The sequence below is a fragment of the Ambystoma mexicanum genome, chromosome 10 (genome assembly GCF_040938575.1).
Source record: "Ambystoma mexicanum isolate Mex_15411 chromosome 10, UKY_AmexF1_1, whole genome shotgun sequence".
Lineage (NCBI taxonomy): Eukaryota > Metazoa > Chordata > Amphibia > Caudata > Ambystomatidae > Ambystoma > Ambystoma mexicanum.
Genome location: NC_090932.1, coordinates 321,175,361 through 321,199,534, shown reverse-complemented (window position 1 = coordinate 321,199,534; position 24,174 = coordinate 321,175,361). Strand labels below are relative to the sequence as shown.

Below are 24,174 nucleotides of genomic sequence, written 5' to 3'. Positions count from 1 at the left end.
TATTGTGTGGGCTCTGAAGAAGTTTAGGCCATACTTGTATGGTTCTACTTTTGTCATTCAGACTGACCACCAACCCTTGAGATGGTTAATGCAAATTAAAGGGGAAAACCCAAAACTATTGAGATGGTCAATCTGCCTGCAAGGGTTTGATTTCACCATTGAGCACAGGTCAGGGTGTCACCACCAAAATGCTGATGGTCTCTCTAGGATGTATGTCATCGACTAGAGGTATGAGATGCATCCAGGAGTGGATTAAATCCTCCTGTCCCTTAGTCTGGGGAGGGGGGGCGAGTGTTAGGGAGAATTCTCTCTTTAGGCTGAATTTCCTAACCTAGTGAGTCCCCCAGCAGCTTTGCTGGATTTCTGGAGTTTGTTTTTTTCTCCTGCCAAGAGTGAGACTCTTTTTTCTCCCATTCTTGGACATGATTTATGGTGTTCCTTTGACTGTTAATGTGTTTTATGGGCTATGGGGTCATTTACTCCATAGGGTCTCATGTGTTTTTACTATGTGTGTTACACAGCACCTTCCGTGCAGTGACACAGGTGTGTCATAGTGACACCCCACCATAGACTCCATACCCTGGGACTGACTACTGTCTCCCAGGGCATGTAAAGTCACCATTGGCTTTACTAGTCCCAAATTATTAACAGAAACCAGTACAAACCATCATATTGTGGACGTACTGGTCGGGGCAATTTGATTGCCCCGGGGTCTGTTAGTCGAGGGGGCACGTCTCCGTCCCCCCTGATCGAGTTTTGGCTGGTGGCAGTGGAAACTACTTTTTATATTCGACCGCGAATATATTCCTATGGGATTTTCCCATTGTTCGAGCTACCAACTTTAATTATTTAATTCTCATAGCCTCGAACATACCGCCGGTTTATTTATTTAATATTAATTCACCGTTTGGTATTTTTTGCCAGGACTTGATTCTAAAATGGCGTTTGTGATCTCTTCTGTTCTTCTGTGACTCCAACCCAAGTGGAGCCCTTTGTTCCACTTTTTGGCAGGCTTCTCCACACAAGCCTCCAAAAGTGGTGCCACTCTGTCTGGGTAGCACAGGGGGCGTGGGAGGGGGTTTAGGCACCCTGGACTGAGTTACCTTGGTAACTCAAGTCGCACTCTTGTGTGATTGGCCCAAGTGGTGAGCCGGCCGGCTCACCACTTAGCATGTTTGATTGGCAGCTAGGCTGAGTGAATGGGGGTGTGCTGCATAAAAGCAGGGCTTTGGGGACTGGAACTTCAGAAGTCGCCACAGGACCTGAGAATCCGACGAGGGAGAAGCTGAGCCGACCTACCACGCCGACACCACCGGTGGAGCCCTGCGGAACCGACTCACCACTTCCCGACGACAGAGAAGATCTCCCGGCTGGAGAGGCTTCTTCCCATGACTGGTGGGCACAACCAGTTTACCTTCTTCTCTTCGCACCCCAGACCGGCTTGTGGTCGAATTGCCCGTGCCTAGCACCCCGGCAACCGGATAGCCACTTACCACTGGACCGCGAATCAAAGGACCGCTCCTTTTACCTGAGAAACTCCGCGGCTGGTTTCTTCCCTGGCAGTGCAACGGACTCCTGTCTTCCTCCCCAAAGAGATCCTCTCTTCCCCCGGACGAAGCTCCGACTTGCATCCGCTGCCAGGAACAACTGCCCCCGCTGGAGTATTCTCACCACTTTAAGGTACCGTGTCCGCCAGGCCTCCCTTTCTAAAGATTGCTATAAGGTAATAATAACCCCTTAACCTTCTGGACTGGGCTGGCCGCCTTGACCCTCTAACTGGTCCCTTTCTTTGGTCCAACTCCTTTTTGAACCTTTACAAGACTCTTGTACACTGCAACCCTGTGACCTTGGACACATTTCGTTTTGATCCTCTTAAAGTGGATCCGGCCTACTGACTCTAAACTCACGGTGTTACTTTGCCTTCCTCTCTTGTTGTGTTCGTGAAAAAGTGTTGGGATCTGTTTCAATTTATTCTCTGCTTTTCTCTCCCTTTTAAAACGAATTATTAGAGTGCCATCTACGTTAAGCGATCACCGCTGTCTGAAAATAAGTGGGGCTTTACTTAAGACTTGTCTAATATTCTTCTAAGGGAGTGTATATCTTTTAGTGACCGTGTTTTTGAATTGCTTACTATTAGTGCCTGTGTGTTTTTCTAGAAGTGGTTTTAAATAAATAATTATATCTCTTTTACACCAAGCTCTGGTCAGTGTTTACTTGTTCTACTGTGTTCTTTTGACCTATTGTGAATGCTCTGTATACTGCCTAACTCTTCTTGAGGGAAGTCTGACTGCTCAGCCACAGCTACCAAGTGAATCTGTGTGGTACAGACTGCTACCAAGTGGGTTTACTGCCAAACACCTGTAGTCTTAAATCTTTTGCAGTGGTCCCAGAGGGAACGGCACAGGTTTCTGCCTAACAATGGATTATGGGTTACAAGGTCAACACTTATGAGGGAATGAGAAATCTTGTTATGTTGGAGTCAATTTATGATGCCTGCTCTCCTGAGCTCAGACAGCACTTGGCTGATTCAAAGGAATTAGATTCCAGGAAGCTAGCTAAGGCTGCTGACTTGTGGGTTGCCAACAGGGCTACTCACAAGGATTCAGGGGTCACTCAGAAAAAGGATGAGGGAAAGCAGCCACCAAAAGGGAGCCCAGAGATTTCTAATACCTCCCAACCCAAAGAGGGCCCCAAACCACGAAATAACCAGGGTAAGTCCCAGGGTAGACCACAACAGGCTAGTGTACCTTCTGGTCAACAACCAGAAGGAGGTCAGAACAAGCCACCCTTTCAGAGAGCATTTGGAGTATGCTATGTCTGTAAGGCAACTGACCATATCAAAGGAGATCCTGGATGTAAGGGTAAACCTGCAGAGATCAGCACAGTCTCCTTAGCCTTCACTCCTGAGGAGGAAGTCCAAATGGCTAGTGCTCACTTTGAAGTATTTACTGAAGAACCTTTGGGTCTTCAAGCAAGTGTAACAGTAGAGTCCATGGGTCTGGTTAGTGATCAGAATAGGAGTGTGTACAACTCCATACCAGAAAACTCTAATGTTTATTATGTGGACAGTGTTCTTGTCAATGGCCAGGATACTCCTGCCAGGCGAGACTCTGGGGCCAGCAGAACAGTAGTGGATGAAAGCTTTTTCAGTCCTGAGGATGTTGCTAAGGCACCCAAAGGTCCCACTAAGATGTCTGGAGGCCCTGTCCAAATGGTTCCAATTCTACCAGCCCTCATTCAGTGTAATAACATGAAAGTGAGGATTCATGTCAGTGTTCAGACTGAGGTGCCTGGGAGAGTCATGTTGGGGAATGATCTAAGAACTCTAGGAGTAGTATCCAGTACCCCCAGGCCTCCCAGTATGGAGACCCAGAACCAAACCAAATTGGCTAGAGAGGCCACCTTAAGGAACCACTCTAAGCCTGTGGGAACCTCTACTGAGAACCCTACTACAAGCCCGGGTGTTGGTAAATTGACCTCTGACCCAGGCAAAGTTCAGGCTAAAATGTTAGGGAAATGGGAGCCCGAACCAAGCTCCATCATTATTCCCCCAGTTTTAGAGTCTCTGACTCCCCCTGCTTCTGAGGAAGAGGTGGATAGACCAACTGGACCCGTATCTAGGCTTAAGAGAACTGGTAATTCTCAGTGCTGGTGGAAAACCAGAAAAGAAAAGTCTAAGGCCAAAAACCTTCAGACTGTTGGACCTTCTACTGAAGACTCAAACCCAAATCCTAGTATTGGGAGTGAAACTCCTAAAGTAAGTAAGGTGAGATCTAAGAGGAAGGAGAAGCATGTACATTGCCTAACCCCAACCCCTCCAACCAAGAGGCCTGAGATCCAACCTGCTCCCAACCGAGAGGTGGTGAGGAACCTTGGAGGCACCTCTAGATCTAAGGGAATCCTTTATAAGGACCCCTTGCAAAAACCTATCACACGTTCAGAAGTTGTACCAAATTCTGAGGGACTGGTCAACCAGATCCCCTATAGATTTTAAAAGGAAGATGTTCCTCAAAGGGTTTGTAGGTCATATAGCTTACAAAGGAAATTTTGATTTTTCCTTTGAACACAGGTCAAGGTGTCACCACCAAAATGCTGATGGTCTCTCTAGGATGTTTGTAACCAACTAGAGGTATGTGATTCATCGAGGAGTGGATTCAATCCTCCTGTCCCTTAGTCTGGGGGGAGTGAGTGTTAGGGAGAATTCTCTTATAAGGCTAATTTCCCAAACCTAGTGAGTTCCCCAGCAGCTTTGTTGGATTTTTGGGGTTTAATTTTTTCTCCTGCTAAGAGTGAGACTCTTTTCCTCCCACTCTTAGGTATGATTTGAGGTATGTCTTTGACTTTTTGTGTGCTTATGAGCTATGTTTTTTTTTATTCCATAGGGTATCATCTGTTTTTGTGTATGTGTTACACAGCACCCTCAGTGCAGTAACACAGGGGTGTCATAGTGACCCCCAAACCTAGACTCCATACCCTGGGACTGACTACTGTCTCCCAGTGCATGTAAAGTCACCATTGACTTTACCAGTCCAAAATTGTGAACAGAACCAGTACAAACCATCATATTGTGGAAGTGCTGGAAGGGGTTAATTCGATTGCCCCTGGGTCTGTTTTCAAGGGGGCACTGTCCAGTCACCCCTTGTCGAGTTTCTGGCTGGTGGCAGTGGTTACCACGCAAAATATTCCACCGGAATATTTCCGATGGGATTTTCCCATAGATTTTAAACGCACCACTTTTTGGTGCTATGTTAAAGATACCGCCGGTTTATTTATTTAATATTAAATCACCGGTTGGGTCTTTTTGCCAGAACTCTTTTCTAAAATGGCGTTCGTGTCCGTCTCTGTAACTTCAACCAAGGTCGGGCCCTTTGTTCCACTTTTTGGCGGGCTTCTCCACAGAAGCCCTCCAACTGGTGCCACTCTGTCTGGGTTCCACAGGATGTGTGGATGGGAGAATTGGCACCCTGGACTGCGTTGCCTTAGCAACTCAAGTCGCACTCTGTTCTGATTGGCCCAGTGGTGAGCCGCCCGGCTCACCACTTAGCATGTTTGAGTGACAGCTAGGCTGTTGAATGGGGGGTTTTCTGCATAAAAGCAGGGCTTTTGGGACTGGAACTTCAGAAGTCGCCACAGGACCTAAGAAATCCAAAGAGGGGAGAAGCTGAGCCATCTGCAACGACGACACCACCGGTGGAGCCCTACTGCAACGACCTCACCACTTTCCCGACGACAAGAGAAGATCTTCTGCTGAAAGAGTCTTCTTCCTCCGAGCTGGTGGGATCAACCAGTTCGCCATTTCGCCTTTCAGGACGTCTCTTGGTCGAATCGCCCGTGCCAAGCACGCCGGCAGCCGGATAGCCAAGCTGCACCACTGTGACCGCGAATACCAGGAACGCACCTTTCAACCGACGAACTCTGTGGCTGGTTTCTTCCCTGGGCAGTGCAACAACTCCAAGTTTCCTCCTCAACGAGATCATCTCTTCCCCTGGTCGAAACCACGAACTGCACCCACTGCCAGGAACAACTGCCACCGCTGGAGCTTTAAAGGTACTGTGTTCCACCTGGCCTCCCTTTCTTCGGTTTGCTCAAGGTGACCCTTAAATCCTTGGCTTTCCAACTGGGTTGGCCCCCAGACCTTCTAACTTTATCTTCTGAGCCACCTCAACCTCTTTTGAACATTTCTACAAAGACTTGAATGCATTTCGCAACTGTGTGATCTTGGGCACATTTCACCTTGCTCCATTTAAAGTGGGCCTGGCCTATGAACTTTGGCTCTACAGTAGACTCTGCCTTCACTAACTTGTTTTTGTCTCTTAAAAGTGTTGGGAACTGTTTTATCTTTATGACCTGCTTTTTTTCTCTCCCTTTTATTTAATTATTGGAGTGCCATCTAAGTTACGAGCTCACCTCTGTTTTGACCACAAGTGGTGTTTTGACTTAGACTTGTCTAATAATTCTTAAGGGAGGTCTGTATACTTTTCTGATTGTGTTTTGAACTTGCTGTGATTAATAGTGCTAGTGTATTTTCTAAAATGTGTGTTAAATAAATAATTATATACTTTTGATACAAAGCTCTGGTCAGTGTTTGCTCGTTTTAGTGTGTTTTTAGCCCTATTGTGTATCCTCTGTATACTGCCTAACTCTTCTTGAGAGAAGTCTGACTGCTCAGCCACAGCTACCAGGTAAATCTGGGTGGTACAGACTGCTACCAATTGGGTTTCCTGCTTACTCCTGTAGTCTTAATCTTTTTGCAGTGTTCCCCAAGGGAACTGCACAGGATTCTGCCTAACAAGGATCTTCACTCGTTTTACAAAAGCTACATAATTCTTAGAGTACGGTTCTGGTGGCAGATAATCTCTAAATATAACCCATACCTGAGTTATGATATGGCGGATGGTATTCTCATAATTATTACAGCAACAGCAATTTGATATCACACACATGTCAGCCCTGTGAGCCCAGCTCAGCTGAGGAAGGGTTAGGTGTATTCTCCCCAAACAGGCTGGACCTTGCCACTGCTGGTAGGACTGTAGCCATGGGGGGTTGCCTCTCTTCATTTGTGAGGGCAGGTGACACCATCCACAGAGACAGCCACTCCACAGGATGCTGTAGTGAGAACAGGAATCAAAGGGTACGCCTATTCACAAAATGAGTATCCTCGCACCAGGGTGCTGCATATCGAAAGGCCATTGGTTCTATTGAGAAGCGAAGGGGGCAGGTTCAGAGAAGAATGAGGGAGCTCTTTACAGCTGGAGAAAGGCTCCACTATCCTGTTTCTCTCTGCCTCTATCTTTTCCTCCTGTCCCCTCCACTTACTGTGGGTTTCATGTCAGAAGGCAAAGTCCACTTGCTCTAAGAACAGGGACTGGACACCCAAAGTGGGCTATCCTTAGTCCAATCACCTGCAGTCGCTTGCCTTTAAAATACTTGGTTGCCCACCACTCTTTGAAACATATTTTGGACTTCAACCTTTGAAGAAGATTTCAATGGGCCCAGTTGGGAGAGAAGTCCTTTCCAAAGTCCTCCAGTTGTGAGGTGAAGGCAGGTGTTCCAAGGCAGAGGCAAGCTCTGTCCCCTAACCATCCCCTTGGACCATTGGAGGTGCACCTGCTGCTGGAAAAAGTCCTGTATATCTGCCAGGCACTCTGCTGGCCAGATATTCACCATGTTGCAGGACCCCTGGAAGGTGTGTGCCAGCCTCTTGTGTGTTTGGGAGCCTGAGAACATGACTTATCTTGCCCCTGAAACCCTGGAGTGGGACTCATAACTCCTGAAAACCAGGGCAGCCAGGATTTCTGCCGATTTCACCATCAACCTTCTGCGAGCCGTTATTCAAGCATGTTTGACCCAGTTTGAACCCCCAGAACCATCTGGAGCTGCCTTTGGCACTCATCACCTAACAAACCAGTCTGCATGTTGTAACAAGTTCTATGCTGCACCGCACCAGCTAAAGCACGTTGTTGACTTGGCTCGAACAGAGCAGTGCCACTGCATCTGCATTGTTCAAATCGTTGTTCTCACCATCAGCCTCTTCATCGGCGAATAAGTCAATGACCGAGCCGCTGCTGGGGATCTCCCCAAACCGAATCCTTCAAGCTTCATCAACTGCTAAACCTCGACCATCAAACCAAACCTGGTAACCTCCACACTCCACACCACTCGAGCCGCTTTGAACCGCAGCCTTCTCCCAGTTTGACCCTGCTTCGACCCCTGTTTACAGCTGGACGACTGTTACTTAAGTATCTCAAACTGACTCGAAATACTGGACAGTGCTGAGAAGCCGGGTTCAATGTTGTTAATGTTACGCTCACCTGGTCTCTGCGGTGGGGTTGGGGCACGGTTGCAGCCCTCCCAGGAGTTAGATCACCCCCATCCGGTCTTTCCCTCTGCAGATGAGCTGTGAGTGGCGGCAATTTGTGACACTGCTCCTGCGTGGATATGAGAAAACGTGAGTGCACTGATTGGTGACTATTGTGCCTCTCAAACCCTTCTACCCAAGGTGTGATTTCTGTGGGCATGTACCGGCCCATAGGGCTCACCTGTTAATTATTGATGGTAAGCTCTCCGTCCTGCTACTTCTGGCAGGGGCGCTTGTTGATGGTTCCTTCACTGATCTCTGGTAAGTAATAGTCCAGTCCACCTGCAACTATGCTTCTCCTCTTGTCTCTTTCCCTTTTCTCCCTGCCTCTTCTTGTTTTCTGTCTTGGTATTATTGCTCTCAATATTGCTGTTAATTCCTGAATAATGTTTTCTCTTCTTTTTTCTTCCCAACAGATGGAAATGCGGCTTACAAGCAGCTGTGGAGGTGCTGAACGCAGCCAGTAAGATGGTTGAAACAGCAATGTCCGACAACAGGTGAGTGATGGTTTAAGGCAAAGCGCGAGGATCGGTGGTAGCGCTACCTAAAACTGAATGTGTTTAAAGTGTCTAACCATGCCTTTCGTTTTTACTTGCAGGTGCTGCTGTCCCTGACGAAGCGTGTCGTGTTGCAGTGCTAAAATGAAGATTTCAGCGCCCGAGAAGATTCGAAGATGAGCTGCGGTGCCAGGATGAAGATGTCAGCGTTCCGGAAGGCTTGAAGATGAACTGCGGTATCAAGAAGAAGATGTCAGCATTCCAGAATATTTGGAGAAGAATGTCAGGATCAATGAAGACGCACACAGGTGAGAGCAGGTTCCCCAGTCAGTAAGTATGAAAACAGGAAGCAGTATTTCAAAGATAGGTTTTAATCCCAGACCTATTGTGAATGCTCTGTATACTGCCTAACTCTTCTTGAGGGAAGTCTGACTGCTCAGCCACAGCTACCAAGTGAATCTGTGTGGTACAGACTGCTACCAAGTGGGTTTACTGCCAAACACCTGTAGTCTTAAATCTTTTGCAGTGGTCCCAGAGGGAACGGCACAGGTTTCTGCCTAACAATGGATTATGGGTTACAAGGTGAACACTTATGAGGGAATGAGAAATCTTGTTATGTTGGAGTCAATTTATGATGCCTGCTCTCCTGAGCTCAGACAGCACTTGGCTGATTCAAAGGAATTAGATTCCAGGAAGCTAGCTAAGGCTGCTGACTTGTGGGTTGCCAACAGGGCTACTCACAAGGATTCAGGGGTCACTCAGAAAAAGGATGAGGGAAAGCAGCCACCAAAAGGGAGCCCAGAGATTTCTAATACCTCCCAACCCAAAGAGGGCCCCAAACCACGAAATAACCAGGGTAAGTCCCAGGGTAGACCACAACAGGCTAGTGTACCTTCTGGTCAACAACCAGAAGGAGGTCAGAACAAGCCACCCTTTCAGAGAGCATTTGGAGTATGCTATGTCTGTAAGGCAACTGACCATATCAAAGGAGATCCTGGATGTAAGGGTAAACCTGCAGGGATCAGCACAGTCTCCTTAGCCTTCACTCCTGAGGAGGAAGTCCAAATGGCTAGTGCTCACTTTGAAGTATTTACTGAAGAACCTTTGGGTCTTCAAGCAAGTGTAACAGTAGAGTCCATGGGTCTGGTTAGTGATCAGAATAGGAGTGTGTACAACTCCATACCAGAAAACTCTAATGTTTATTATGTGGACAGTGTTCTTGTCAATGGCCAGGATACTCCTGCCAGGCGAGACTCTGGGGCCAGCAGAACAGTAGTGGATGAAAGCTTTTTCAGTCCTGAGGATGTTGCTAAGGCACCCAAAGGTCCCACTAAGATGTCTGGAGGCCCTGTCCAAATGGTTCCAATTCTACCAGCCCTCATTCAGTGTAATAACATGAAAGTGAGGATTCATGTCAGTGTTCAGACTGAGGTGCCTGGGAGAGTCATGTTGGGGAATGATCTAAGAACTCTAGGAGTAGTATCCAGTACCCCCAGGCCTCCCAGTATGGAGACCCAGAACCAAACCAAATTGGCTAGAGAGGCCACCTTAAGGAACCACTCTAAGCCTGTGGGAACCTCTACTGAGAACCCTACTACAAGCCCGGGTGTTGGTAAATTGACCTCTGACCCAGGCAAAGTTCAGGCTAAAATGTTAGGGAAATGGGAGCCGGAACCAAGCTCCATCATTATTCCCCCAGTTTTAGAGTCTCTGACTCCCCCTGCTTCTGAGGAAGAGGTGGATAGACCAACTGGACCCGTATCTAGGCTTAAGAGAACTGGTAATTCTCAGTGCTGGTGGAAAACCAGAAAAGAAAAGTCTAAGGCCAAAAACCTTCAGACTGTTGGACCTTCTACTGAAGACTCAAACCCAAATCCTAGTATTGGGAGTGAAACTCCTAAAGTAAGTAAGGTGAGATCTAAGAGGAAGGAGAAGCATGTACATTGCCTAACCCCAACCCCTCCAACCAAGAGGCCTGAGATCCAACCTGCTCCCAACCGAGAGGTGGTGAGGAACCTTGGAGGCACCTCTAGATCTAAGGGAATCCTTTATAAGGACCCCTTGCAAAAACCTATCACACGTTCAGAAGTTGTACCAAATTCTGAGGGACTGGTCAACCAGATCCCCTATAGATTTTAAAAGGAAGATGTTCCTCAAAGGGTTTGTAGGTCATATAGCTTACAAAGGAAATTTTGATTTTTCCTTTGAACACAGGTCAAGGTGTCACCACCAAAATGCTGATGGTCTCTCTAGGATGTTTGTAACCAACTAGAGGTATGTGATTCATCGAGGAGTGGATTCAATCCTCCTGTCCCTTAGTCTGGGGGGAGTGAGTGTTAGGGAGAATTCTCTTATAAGGCTAATTTCCCAAACCTAGTGAGTTCCCCAGCAGCTTTGTTGGATTTTTGGGGTTTAATTTTTTCTCCTGCTAAGAGTGAGACTCTTTCCCTCCCACTCTTAGGTATGATTTGAGGTATGTCTTTGACTTTTTGTGTGCTTATGAGCTATGTTTTTTTTTTTATTCCATAGGGTATAATCTGTTTTTGTGTATGTGTTACACAGCACCTTCAGTGCAGTAACACAGGGGTGTCATAGTGACCCCCAAACCTAGACTCCATACCCTGGGACTGACTACTGTCTCCCAGTGCATGTAAAGTCACCATTGACTGTACCAGTCCAAAATTGTGAACAGAACCAGTATAAACCATCATATTGTGGAAGTACTGGAAGGGGTTAATTCGATTGCCCCTGGGTCTGTTTTCAAGGGGGCACTGTCCAGTCACCCCTTGTCGAGTTTCTGGCTGGCGGCAATGGTTACCACGCAAAATATTCCACCGGAATATTTCCGATGGGATTTTCCCATAGATTTTAAACGCACCACTTTTTAGTGCTATGTTAAAGATACTGCCGGTTTATTTATTTAATATTAAATCACCGGTTGGGTCTTTTTGCCAGAACTCTTTTCTAAAATGGCGTTCGTGTCCGTCTCTGTAACTCCACCCAAGGTCGGGCCCTTTGTTCCACTTTTTGGCGGGCTTCTCCACAGAAGCCCTCCAACTGGTGCCACTCTGTCTGGGTTCCACAGGATGTGTGGGTGGGAGAATTGGCACCCTGGACTGCGTTGCCTTAGCAACTCAAGTCGCACTCTGTTCTGATTGGCCCAGTGGTGAGCCATCCGGCTCACCACTTAGCATGTTTGAGTGACAGCTAGGCTGTTGAATGGGGGGTTTTCTGCATAAAAGCAGGGCTTTTGGGACTGGAACTTCAGAAGTCGCCACAGGACCTAAGAAATCCAAAGAGGGGAGAAGCTGAGCCATCTGCAACAACGACACCACCGGTGGAGCCCTACTGCAACGACCTCACCACTTTCCCGACGACAAGAGAAGATCTTCTGCTGAAAGAGTCTTCTTCCTCCGAGCTGGTGGGATCAACCAGTTCGCCATTTCGCCTTTCAGGACGTCTCTTGGTCGAATCGCCCATGCCAAGCACGCCGGCGGCCGGATAGCCAAGCTGCACCACTGTGACCGCGAATACCAGGAACGCACCTTTCAACCGACGAACTCTGCGGCTGGTTTCTTCCCTGGGCAGTGCAACAACTCCAAGTTTCCTCCTCAATGAGATCATCTCTTCCCCTGGTCGAAACCACGAACTGCACCCACTGCCAGGAACAACTGCCACCGCTGGAGCTTTAAAGGTACTGTGTTCCACCTGGCCTCCCTTTCTTCGGTTTGCTCAAGGTGACCCTTAAATCCTTGGCTTTCCAACTGGGTTGGCCCCCAGACCTTCTAACTTTATCTTCTGAGCCACCTCAACCTCTTTTGAACATTTCTACAAAGACTTGAATGCATTTCGCAACTGTGTGATCTTGGGCACATTTCACCTTGCTCCATTTAAAGTGGGCCTGGCCTATGAACTTTGGCTCTACAGTAGACTCTGCCTTCACTAACTTGTTTTTGTCTTTTAAAAGTGTTGGGAACTGTTTTATCTTTATGACCTGCTTTTTTTCTCTCCCTTTTATTTAATTATTGGAGTGCCATCTAAGTTACGCGCTCACCTCTGTTTTGACCACAAGTGGTGTTTTGACTTAGACTTGTCTAATAATTCTTAAGGGAGGTCTGTATACTTTTCTGATTGTGTTTTGAACTTGCTTTGATTAATAGTGCTAGTGTATTTTCTAAAATGTGTGTTAAATAAATAATTATATACTTTTGATACAAAGCTCTGGTCAGTGTTTGCTTGTTCTAGTGTGTTTTTAGCCCTATTGTGTATCCTCTGTATACTGCCTAACTCTTCTTGAGAGAAGTCTGACTGCTCAGCCACAGCTACCAGGTAAATCTGGGTGGTACAGACTGCTACCAATTGGGTTTCCTGCTTACTCCTGTAGTCTTAATCTTTTTGCAGTGTTCCCCAAGGGAACTGCACAGGATTCTGCCTAACAAGGATCTTCACCCGTTTTACAAAAGCTACATAATTCTTAGAGTACGGTTCTGGTGGCAGATAATCTCTAAATATAACCCATACCTGAGTTATGATATGGCGGATGGTATTCTCATAATTATTACAGCAACAGCAATTTGATATCACACACGTGTCAGCCCTGTGAGCCCAGGTCAGCTGAGGAAGGGTTAGGTGTATTCTCCCCAGACAGGCTGGACCTTGCCACTGCTGGTAGGACTGTAGCCATGGGGGGTTGCCTCTCTTCATTTGTGAGGGCAGGTGACACCATCCACAGAGACAGCCACTCCACAGGATGCTGTAGTGAGAACAGGAATCAAAGGGTACGCCTATTCACAAAATGAGTATCCTCGCACCAGGGTGCTGCATATCGAAAGGCCATTGGTTCTATTGAGAAGCGAAGGGGGCAGGTTCAGAGAAGAATGAGGGAGCTCTTTACAGCTGGAGAAAGGCTCCACTATCCTGTTTCTCTCTGCCTCTATCTTTTCCTCCTGTCCCCTCCACTTACTGTGGGTTTCATGTCAGAAGGCAAAGTCCACTTGCTCTAAGAACAGGGACTGGACACCCAAAGTGGGCTATCCTTAGTCCAATCACCTGCAGTCGCTTGCCTTTAAAATACTTGGTTGCCCACCACTCTTTGAAACATATTTTGGACTTCAACCTTTGAAGAAGATTTCAATGGGCCCAGTTGGGAGAGAAGTCCTTTCCAAAGTCCTCCAGTTGTGAGGTGAAGGCAGGTGTTCCAAGGCAGAGGCAAGCTCTGTCCCCTAACCATCCCCTTGGACCATTGAGGGTGCACCTGCTGCTGGAAAAAGTCCTGTATATCTGCCAGGCACTCTGCTGGCCAGATATTCACCATGTTGCAGGACCCCTGGAAGGTGTGTGCCAGCCTCTTGTGTGTTTGGGAGCCTGAGAACATGACTTATCTTGCCCCTGAAACCCTGGAGTGGGACTCATAACTCCTGAAAACCAGGGCAGCCAGGATTTCTGCCGATTTCACCATCAACCTTCTGCGAGCCGTTATTCAAGCATGTTTGACCCAGTTTGAACCCCCAGAACCATCTGGAGCTGCTTTTGGCACGCATCACCTAACAAACCAGTCTGCATGTTGTAACAAGTTCTATGCTGCACCGCACCAGCTAAAGCACGTTGTTGACTTGGCTCGAACAGAGCAGTGCCACTGCATCTGCATTGTTCAAATCGTTGTTCTCACCATCAGCCTCTTCATCGGCGAATAAGTCAATGACCGAGCCGCTGCTGGAGATCTCCCCAAACCGAATCCTTCAAGCTTCATGAACTGCTAAACCTCGACCATCGAACCAAACCTGGTAACCTCCACACTCCACACCACTCGAGCCGCTTTGAACCGCAGCCTTCTCCCAGTTTGACCCTGCTTCGACCCCTGTTTACCGCAGGACGACTGTTACTTAAGTATCTCAAACTGACTCGAAATACTGGACAGCGCTGAGAAGCCGGGTTCAATGTTGTTAATGTTACGCTCACCTGGACTCTGCGGTGGGGTTGGGGCACGGTTGCAGCCCTCCCAGGAGTAAGATCACCCCCATCCGGTCTTTCCCTCTGCAGATGAGCTGTGAGCGGCGGCAATTTGTGACACTGCTCCTGCGTGGATATGAGAAAACGTGAGTGCACTGATTGGTGACTATTGTGCCTCTCAAACCCTTCTACCCAAGGTGTGATTTCTGTGGGCATGTACCGGCCCATAGGGCTCACCTGTTAATTATTGATGGTAAGCTCTCCGTCCTGCTACTTCTGGCAGGGGCGCTTGTCGATGGTTCCTTCACTGATCTCTGGTAAGTAATAGTCCAGTCCACCTGCAACTATGCTTCTCCTCTTGTCTCTTTCCCTTTTCTCCCTGCCTCTTCTCGTTTTCTGTCTTGGTATTATTGCTCTCAATATTGCTGTTAATTCCTGAATAACGTTTTCTCTTCTGTTTTCTTCCCAACAGATGGAAATGTGGCTTACAAGCAGCTGTGGAGGTGCTGAACGCAGCCAGTAAGATGGTTGAAACAGCAATGTCCGACAACAGGTGAGTGATGGTTTAAGGCAAAGCGCGAGGATCGGTGGTAGCGCGACCTAAAACTGAATGTGTTTAAAGTGTCTAACCATGCCTTTCGTTTTTACTTGCAGGTGCTGCTGTCCCTGACGAAGCGTGTCGTGTTGCAGTGCTAAAATGAAGATTTCAGCGCCCGAGAAGATTCGAAGATGAGCTGCGGTGCCAGGATGAAGATGTCAGCGTTCCGGAAGGCTTGAAGATGAACTGCGGTATCAAGAAGAAGATGTCAGCATTCCAGAATATTTGGAGAAGAATGTCAGGATCAATGAAGACGCACACAGGTGAGAGCAGGTTCCCCAGTTGGTAAGTATGAAAACAGGAAGCAGTATTTCAAAGATAGGTTTTAATCCCAGGCGGCGGTGAGCATTACACTGCATGGAAGTGCAGAATAACATGAAGCGTCTGCCTCAGGGATCAGAGCAGCGTACATAGCTGCGATCGTGGGCACGCCCAATAGGCCTGGCTTGCCTGCCACACCCTGCCACTCTTAGAGAGTCAGCACGAGCAAGGCAACCCAATAGCAGCAGCAGCCACACCCAAGAGTACACATGGGCCTGCTTTAGTGATGGAAGTTCCCATGTTAAAAGCACCTTGCACCCAAAATGAGGAGTTATGTCCAAAATAAAAGCATTCTTGTCCCAAATAAATGTTCTTGCTTATTGTTATTCATGTGCCTGGTGCCAAAGGCACCAGGACTGTGTCCATCCAGGGCCCCTGTGTATGTGGCCCTTTAATATTTGCGTTCTTGGCCCGATGACAGTTAAACAGCCAAGACATCATATTTGCGTTCTTGGCCCGATGACCATGACAGTTAAACAGCCAAGACATCATATTTGCGTTCTTGGCCCGATGACCATGACAGTTAAACAGCCAAGACATTGTAAAAGGTACCATTGGCTGATAACTTCCCGCTGGTCTATTTTGAGACTTAGGGACTGACACGGTCACATTAATTACCTTTTACAACCTTAAGAATATATCCTTTTGAACACTGTTGTTTTTATTGGCTTGTCTCCCCCTGTCTCATTACCCAGAGTGCTGCATCTTGTTATCTTGCATATTCTGTGTTCATTCTACAAGGGTGGGGTGTTGTAGTGTCTTCTACTTAGTTGTTATTGTATATGCTGTGTTTAATTAAAGTATATAAATATGTATAGAATCATGATTGTACATTCCTTTATTTTGGACTGTTATACTTCACTTTTTGGGTTCATACTGAACCACATTCACACCCCTCTTTTCCTTTGCCCAGGTTGCCACAAACAGCGAGGGGGGCATATTGCTTAACTGTGCCTATATTACCTTTATGATTATGTTGGCTTTTGGTTTGTAGAAGTGTGAGGGCTGAGTAGGTGCTATTTATCCTCAGCTCATCCTTGTACGCCTGCAGGTCAGAAGTAAATTCCTCACAAAGAATAACCCAGGTACTCTCCTGGGACCTCTTGGATGGTGGATGCTATTCCCACTTTGAGACTTGAACTGATGCTGGCTCATTCAGTGCTTTCTGGACTTTGAAAGTGTGAGCATCCCTCATTTTTGTACTTAAATGTCATTAACCCTGCCTGTCAGGGACAGTTAGAGGTCTTCTAGCCATCATGGTCCTATGTGATAATTGTATATACCTAATGCATGTATTGGTAGCTTACTGATGTGATGTCAAATCTGGGCCATTTTGCTGAATTACCATTATGCTTGTCCTTCCTTCATAGAGTAGTGGATGTGACTGGTAGTTCCATGCAGATAGAGAACTGACGCAGGTGGAATGTTGTGAGAGTGATAGCAGTCACAGAAGACAAGGGAATTATTCTACTGAGGACCCATTTGTGGTGGAAGTATTGAGAACTCTGGTGTCTGCTGTGATTACGATGGCTAGGAGCAGAAAACAGCAGGACTCTTTAAATGTGAGGTGGTTATCTCTCTTTCCCCGACTCACATAGTTCTGCTGGTGCGAGAGAGACGAGGAAGGGAAGAACAATTCAAAGACTATGCAGCTATAGATTAATCAGATCTATGTGCTCATCTGTATTCTCAAATGCCTCTCGAGTTATTTTGCACATGGTAGGGATATTTGTGATTATTGTTATGTTGGGCTCAAAACGAGCAAATGCTGTGTTATGGCCTTGGAGCATCGTCTGACTGTATATACCAAGGTTCTAGAACTCTTCTAGTGTGGGAGCCTTCTAGAGGTCAGTGTCAGTTGCAGTTGGATCCCATGGAGGCAGGATGGAATCACATGGCACATTGTGAATAAAGCAATTCACTCATCAAGGAGTCACTTAAAAGCTACACAAATCCAAATATACATTGGGCCTCATTATGCGGTAGGTGGTAAGAGATTACCGGCACTGGTAAGGGCACCGGTGCTGGTAATCCCTTACCACCCTATTCTGAGGTCTCTTAGCAGGTCTCTTCCTTAACACCTGGGGCCTCATTACAACCCAGGCGTTAAGGGGTTAACAGCGCCATAAAAGGTGTCGGCGCTGTTAAACCCTTAACGCCTGATTACGAGTTCCCTTTGCGGGTGGCACTTTAACGCCTGCTTTTAGCAGGTGTTAAAAAACCAACACGCAAAGGGACCTAGGAGCTAATTACGGGACCGTAATTTACGGTGCCGTAATTAGCGCCTTCCCCAGTCCCATTGAGCAAAAATGGGAATGGGGAAGGGCCATGGCGGCATGGGGAATTACCGCCCCGCCAACCTTGGAATGGGGCGGTATTTCCCCATTCCACCATGGCGGACTCGTTACAACACCGGCACCAACCATGGTGCTAATAGCGCCATGGTTTAGCGCCGGGGTTGTAATGAGGGCCCTAGTCTGACCAGGTGTTAAGGACGGGACCCGTTAAGGGACTTCACAGCTAATAACGGTACCGCAAATTGTGGTACAGTTATTAGCTCCATCCCCATTCCCATTGAGCCCTATGGGGGCTAGAATGGGGAATGGTTCCCGGAATGGGGACTTACTGGGTCCTCCAAGGTTGGAATGACCCGGTAAATCCCTATTTCGGGAACCCGGACCCAGAATGCGGTAAGGGAAGGGAGTAGCCATGGTGCTAATAGCACCATGGTTACCTCCTACCGCGTAATGAGGCCCATTGTATTTCCACTAAAACAAGTAATTAGTGTAAAAAAGAACATATACATCCTATAAAAGGTCAAAAACAGTAGAAAACAATAACATACCCTTGCCAAATATCCTTTTGCAATGTTTAGTAAAGTCATAGCAGTTGTTATTATAACATACAGATCGATTCCTATTGCATGGTGTTCCATCCTGAAAATATACATCAGCTGGACATGTGCTTAACAAGCCATCACAGTATTCGGCAAGATCGCATTCCGTAACAGGAATTCTGCAAGGTGTTCCTAAAGCAGCAAGCTAAAAATGCACAGAGAATCATGTGAATAGATTGCACACATGTTGCAACGTCACTGCATGTGATTTACTTATATATGCACATATAACAGCAGAACAAATACAAGATTTTGTAAAGGTATGCTTCTTTCATTTATAATTTTCCACATTGTTTAACCAAACATTTCACTAGTAGTAGCAATTCTATCTAGAAATAAAAATATCAATATCAATATCTGTAAAGAAATAAAAAATATCCACAATTCCAGTCTTATAAACGCATATTTTCTGTTGCGTAGTGCAAGTGGCTCTTCAGGACGCTGCAGCGCACAATAACTCACAAGACAACTGTGGTTATACTCTAACTATATAGCCACACCTGTCCGTCTTTATTTATACTGTAGGTGACATGGCCCGCTCCACTAGCGTTTGTGTGGTTATGTCACCACATCCCGTATTAACTATAACATGACGCAACACCATCAACATTGACTTAGTTATCTAAAAGTATGCTAGTTTAATACTGTGTCATTCCAACACATTAGTCCTGTAATCTCTCTGGCACCCTTCTTGTCGTCCTGGCCGGATCCTGTCGCTCTCCCTACTGGCTTTTCTGCTGATCTTCTCCCTCATGTCTCTTAGGACTCTGGCTGCAGGCTTTCCTCATGTCTCACTCTTCTTCTTCTTTCTCTTGCTCCATGCTGGTCTCCCTCTGGCCCTGTGTAGTTGTTTTCTGGATCGGGTATAACCTCCATGTGGTTCAACCTATCAAAACCAACTAAAGTTTCTTGTTACACTTTCTGTGCTGGCAGTTACCATCAACCCTTTCCTGTGCGTCACAGTCCATGGAGACACTTCGTATGGTAGGTACAGCTTGTGTGTGGTGTCATGGTTTTTTTTATCAATGCGTATCTCCCACTTGAATGTCTGATCTACAAGCCTCCTTCATGCCGCTTCTGTGCCATTTTTTGCTTTTTGTGCAGGCTGCACCTTTTTTTCCTGCATCCACCACTGGGATCTCTCTGGAGCAATGTTCGGGAATATTTGACCGTATCTAGCGCCTCATGAGCACTTCAGTCGGTGATACCCCTGTCACTGAATATGGGGTAATTCGGTGGGCCATTAAGAATATCACCATACCCACCTTCAGAATTGACCCCTCTTACTGCGCGATGCGGAACACCTCATTGAGGCTCCTCATGAAGCATTCCACGTCTCCATTCGCTCTGGTCAAGCAAGGTGCAATTCTGATGTGTTTGATTCCTTGTGCCTCCACAAATCCTTTAAACGGTTGCCCCTGAAATGGTGTTCCATGATGACCTTATCGAGTCCGGAAGCCCTTGCCTGGCAAATCTGTCTTGCAAAACCAGAATGACACATTCCACAGCTGGAGACGTATAAATTGCACCTCTATCTTGACATCTCATCTAGTAGCCCCACAAAGTGCTTGTCCTGTTGGAGTGTGCCAAAGTTTATGCTCACCGCCTGCAGAGACTCGATCGGAGGTGCTTTCGTGGGAAGGTTACTTGGCACCACATACATTGGGCCAGGAACTCATCCACCTGCTTCTCCAGGTCCAGGAACCCGATCTTCTCCCTTAGCCTTGCCTTGGTCTTCGTGGCTCTCTGGTGGCCTGTTTGCACTATCTCCAGCACTCAGGGTATCAGTATAGGTGGCATAACTATTCAGGGCCCTCTCAGCAGATCGTCTTCCATACCCACGGACAACTCTGCCCGCACTCTCCACAGGCCTGCCATGAATGCCTTTGTTCCCTCCGTTTATCGATGCTGTTCATCTGGGAGCGACCTCCACTGGCCCCCGTTGAGTTGTTCGATCACGTGTATCATCCCTTGTGCTGTCTTGTAGTCTCTGCGATCTGCGTTAGTGTCATGGATTTTGGTCCCGTCATCTGGGTCATCATGTGCACTAGCGCCTCCCTTTCCTCGGTCTCCACCCCTTGAGCAGATTCTTGGGCTATGGGGTGTCTTAACAGGTAATCTGCTGGGTATCTGATGACTGGCTGAAAGTGCAGTGTGACTGTAGTCTTGTAGTTGCAGCATCCTTTGCTCCAACCTCACCGGTGGCCTCAAAGCTGACCCAGTCAGTATGGGCAGCAGAGGCTTGTGGTCACGGCAGTGACAGGGTGTTAAAAAATGTATGGGTGGAAGTGGTTGTACCCCCACAATACCGCCAGTGCCTCCCTCTCGATCTGCGAGCAGCATTTCTCTGTGGGCGAGAATGCCTTGCTCCCGTATGCCACTGGCGAATACACTTTATCACCTCCAGTCTGTATAAGACCAGTTCTCTGACCCACAAGGCTCACATCGACTTAAATCTCCGTCAACTTCTTTGGGTCAAAGAGCACCATTTGTTTCCACAGCCAGTGCTGCCTTAGATTATTCAAACGCTTGCTGTGCTGTGTTACACCATGCCCAGTCGACAACCTTCTTCAGGGGGTCTGAAATGGTGGGAAGGTTAGAGATTAACCTGCTGCATGAATTCACCATCCCCCGATAGCTTCGTACTTCAGACGGGTTGGATGGAGGTCAGAAGTCCTGAATGACTGACACTTTCTGCAGATCTGGTGAGATTCACTCCCCTTGGAACACAAAGCTGAAGAACTGCACCCGGGCTTGGAGGAAATGCCATTTCTCACTGTGCAGCGTGAGCCCTTTCTCCCTCAGGCATTGAAAGACCACTTTCGGCATCTGTAGGTGCTCCGGTTCAGTCCTAGAATAGACCAGTATGTCATCTCTGACATTGATGACTCCTCCCAGTCCCACAAGCACTCCCCAGATGGTATGTTGGAAGACCTCTGTTGTGGAAGAGATGCCGAAACTAAGCCTCTTGTACCAGAACAGTCCAATGTGGGAGAAGAAGGTTGTGATGGACCTCCACTGCTCATGCAGTGGCACCTGATGGTAACCCGACCTGAGGTCTATGGTAGAGAACACTTCTGCTCCTTTCAGGTTAGCCAAGATGTTGTTGAGGGGAATTGGGTGCTGCTCCCTGTTGATCGCTCTGTTGGGAGACGCATGTCCACACATTTCCGTACAGTGCCTGGTTGTTTGGGCTTTGGAGCAACTACTATTGCAGACACCCAGGGCATTGGTCCTTGAACCCTTTCAATGATTTCTGCCTGTTCCGTGTGCATGAGCTCCTCTTCCACTTTCTTTCATAAGTGAAATGGTATGCATCCGTGGCTCAGCGTAACGGGCTGAATAGTTTTGTCCACATGCAGCTGCACCTCCTGGCCTTTCAGGCACCCTGCGCCCTGAAAAAGGTTGTCATACTCCCCACATAGCTGTTTGACATCTGCAAGGTAGACCTGGAAATCGAAGTAGACCAGGCCCAGTATCTCTGTGGTTGTACAGCTAACGGGTGTCTCCTTTGTCTCTCTGGTGACATAGAACGTTGTTGGCATGTACTGGTCACAGTTTACCACTGTCGCCTGAAATGCCCCATGCAGCAGGATGGGCGTCCTACCGCCGTAAGTAAATAATTTTATTTTCGGTTGTGCAAGCCTTGCTGTGGGTCGCAGCATGGTGTATTGCATGACAGGCATGACGCTTGACTGACGTGCTGGGTCAAGCTATGCGTGCATGGCCCGCTCCCACTCTCTCTCTAAATTCATAAAGGGGAAGCGCACTTGGGCTTGCTATGGCTCCGGTTCTATCCCCCCTCCATGGAAATCTCACAAGTATGGAGGAAGGGGGATGGGACATAGGAGGATTATAAAACTTATCTGATGATGATCATATTTCATTTAATTAATATACACATTTTAAAATCCACATTACGTTATTATCATTGCAATTATTCAACATAGCGAATATTTAGATGTTTCTCTTCAATCAAGGCAGAGTTATATGATCAAAAATATAACTAAAACAAAATAGAAGATTCTTGTATTTGATTCAACTTTACATTATCCATTTTGAGATTCACTAAATTAGGCATATAGAAAAGGAAATCCTTACGAGAGGACCCTTTCTCCCTAGCACCAGCAGATTTATGTAATAACTGAAAATCAAAGTTGAGAAATAATTGTATATAATTGTATTGAATGTTGTGTGTGCAGCCTTCCTTTCAAATGTTTTTGTGTTATCTGGTAAACACTTAGGAGATCATATTCATTAAATAAGTAATTTGGCGGCGTGGAGCCGCTACGTGTTGACATACACGTAGGTGGTATCCCACAGCCACATTTTCATTATTTACATGGCAGAGTGCAGGCTGAAAGGCATCACACACGTGTATATGCCGTCTTTTGCCCTGCACTCTTGCACCTTGCTGTGCAAAGTTGGAAAACAATGCCTGGCGTGCTGGCATGCCAGGCAGTATTTACTTTAATTGTGAGCGCTGCTTGCCATGCTTGCATGGTAAGCAGTGTTCACAATTACAAATAAACACTGTCCGACATGCTAGCATGTCAGGAACCGTTTAATTGTATTTGTACACAATGCCTGCCATGCGAGCATGGCAGCCAAAATGGATGCCTATGGGGTCCGACTGTTGGCGCAAAAAAAGCGGGTGGGCCCCATAGGGATCTCCTCCATCATTTGCGCCGGCTTGAAAATTCATGCCGGTGCAAATGCTGGAGTATTTGTATGGTGGAGAGGAAGAGACACAACAGGAACTCTATCCCTCCTCTACACCATACACATACATCAACATGTGGCAGGTGTGAATGAAAGGCATTAAAGCCTTACTCAATGCTTTTATGCCTTCCATTCATGTTACGCCACAATCCATAATGAGCTTCTAAGTGGTGGCTCCCTTGAATTAACTCATTATTTAAAATAGACATTTCAACCAACAATAGAGCGGAAACACTGGGTTTCTCAGAAGAAGTGCCAACATGGATATTAATTTTGATTACATTTACTGAAAAGGATTTATCCCAGACAGGGAAACCTGAACAAATAATTAAATAACTTGAAACATTATTACATCAGAAAATAAATAAAAAAAGAAATGCCTCTGCACTCGCGCTATATCACAAAGCACAGAGAACAACATGAGGCATGAGTAGTCCATTACAATCAACCTCATGTAAGGATTATCTCACTTTAGTCAAATGTTGAAGACACATTTTGAAAACATGTTCTTAATTATTTTTATCATCGAGAAATTTGTCAATTCATTAATTTGATGAAGAAATTACCATTCTGAAACATAATTTGTCAATATTCATGAAAAACAAGAAAAATATTCTGCATTAAAAGTTCTAAATAAGAAATAGGAGTCTTTTGAAAAAGAATTAGAAACAAAAAACCTTAGACCAGTTTGATGTGATACCATAGATTATAACTTGGACATTTTGTGTTCATGGCAAGAGTACTGCAAATATAATATGAATTTGGGTAGCACGACATAGCGGTGGAAATATGTACAAACAGACTTCAGAAAACACTTAATCCAACATTTCAAGTACAGAAGTAGAAGAAATTAGGGAAGTAAGTCAAAGACCATCTGAAATTTCAGGCAGAGATAGACTGAAGACTGGAGTGGATGTGACATGACTTTTATCAGCCCTACCTCCAGAGCCTTCCCTTCACCCCCAGGGGAGTGTCCATGATGCTGTGGTAGGAGTAGGGGTAGGGAAAAGCATGTACCTGTCACTGTGCAACAGCAAAGAGAGCATGCAACGACCCTTGAAGTAGGTGGCTGCTCTGAATTGCCAACACAGGAGAGGTTTACCAGTGTCACATATATTTTCATTTCTAGTCCACTGCTCACACCATCCAGTAGCCCTTCATATGTGTACTAAAAGACAAAGGGCCTCATTACACGGTAGGCGGTAACCATGGCGCTATTAGCGCTATGGTTGCCGCCGGTATTTTACCGTGTCCGCCTTGGTGGATGGCAGAATTACCGCCCTACTCCAAGGTGAGCGGGGGCGGTAATTCCCCATTCACCAAGGCCCTTCCC

The 24,174-nt window shown here is 46.7% G+C and overlaps 1 protein-coding gene across 1 annotated transcript in view; it reads right to left on the bottom strand.

Annotated features, from left to right (window-relative positions):
* Positions 1-24,174, bottom strand: part of LOC138493169 (disintegrin and metalloproteinase domain-containing protein 9-like) — a 4,098,706-nt gene that overhangs the window by 1,241,360 nt on the left and 2,833,172 nt on the right. The window contains exon 14 of the mRNA XM_069620352.1: positions 18,069-18,264. Within this exon, the coding sequence (XP_069476453.1) occupies positions 18,069-18,264 (196 nt within the window). The remainder of the gene's footprint in view (positions 1-18,068; positions 18,265-24,174) is intronic.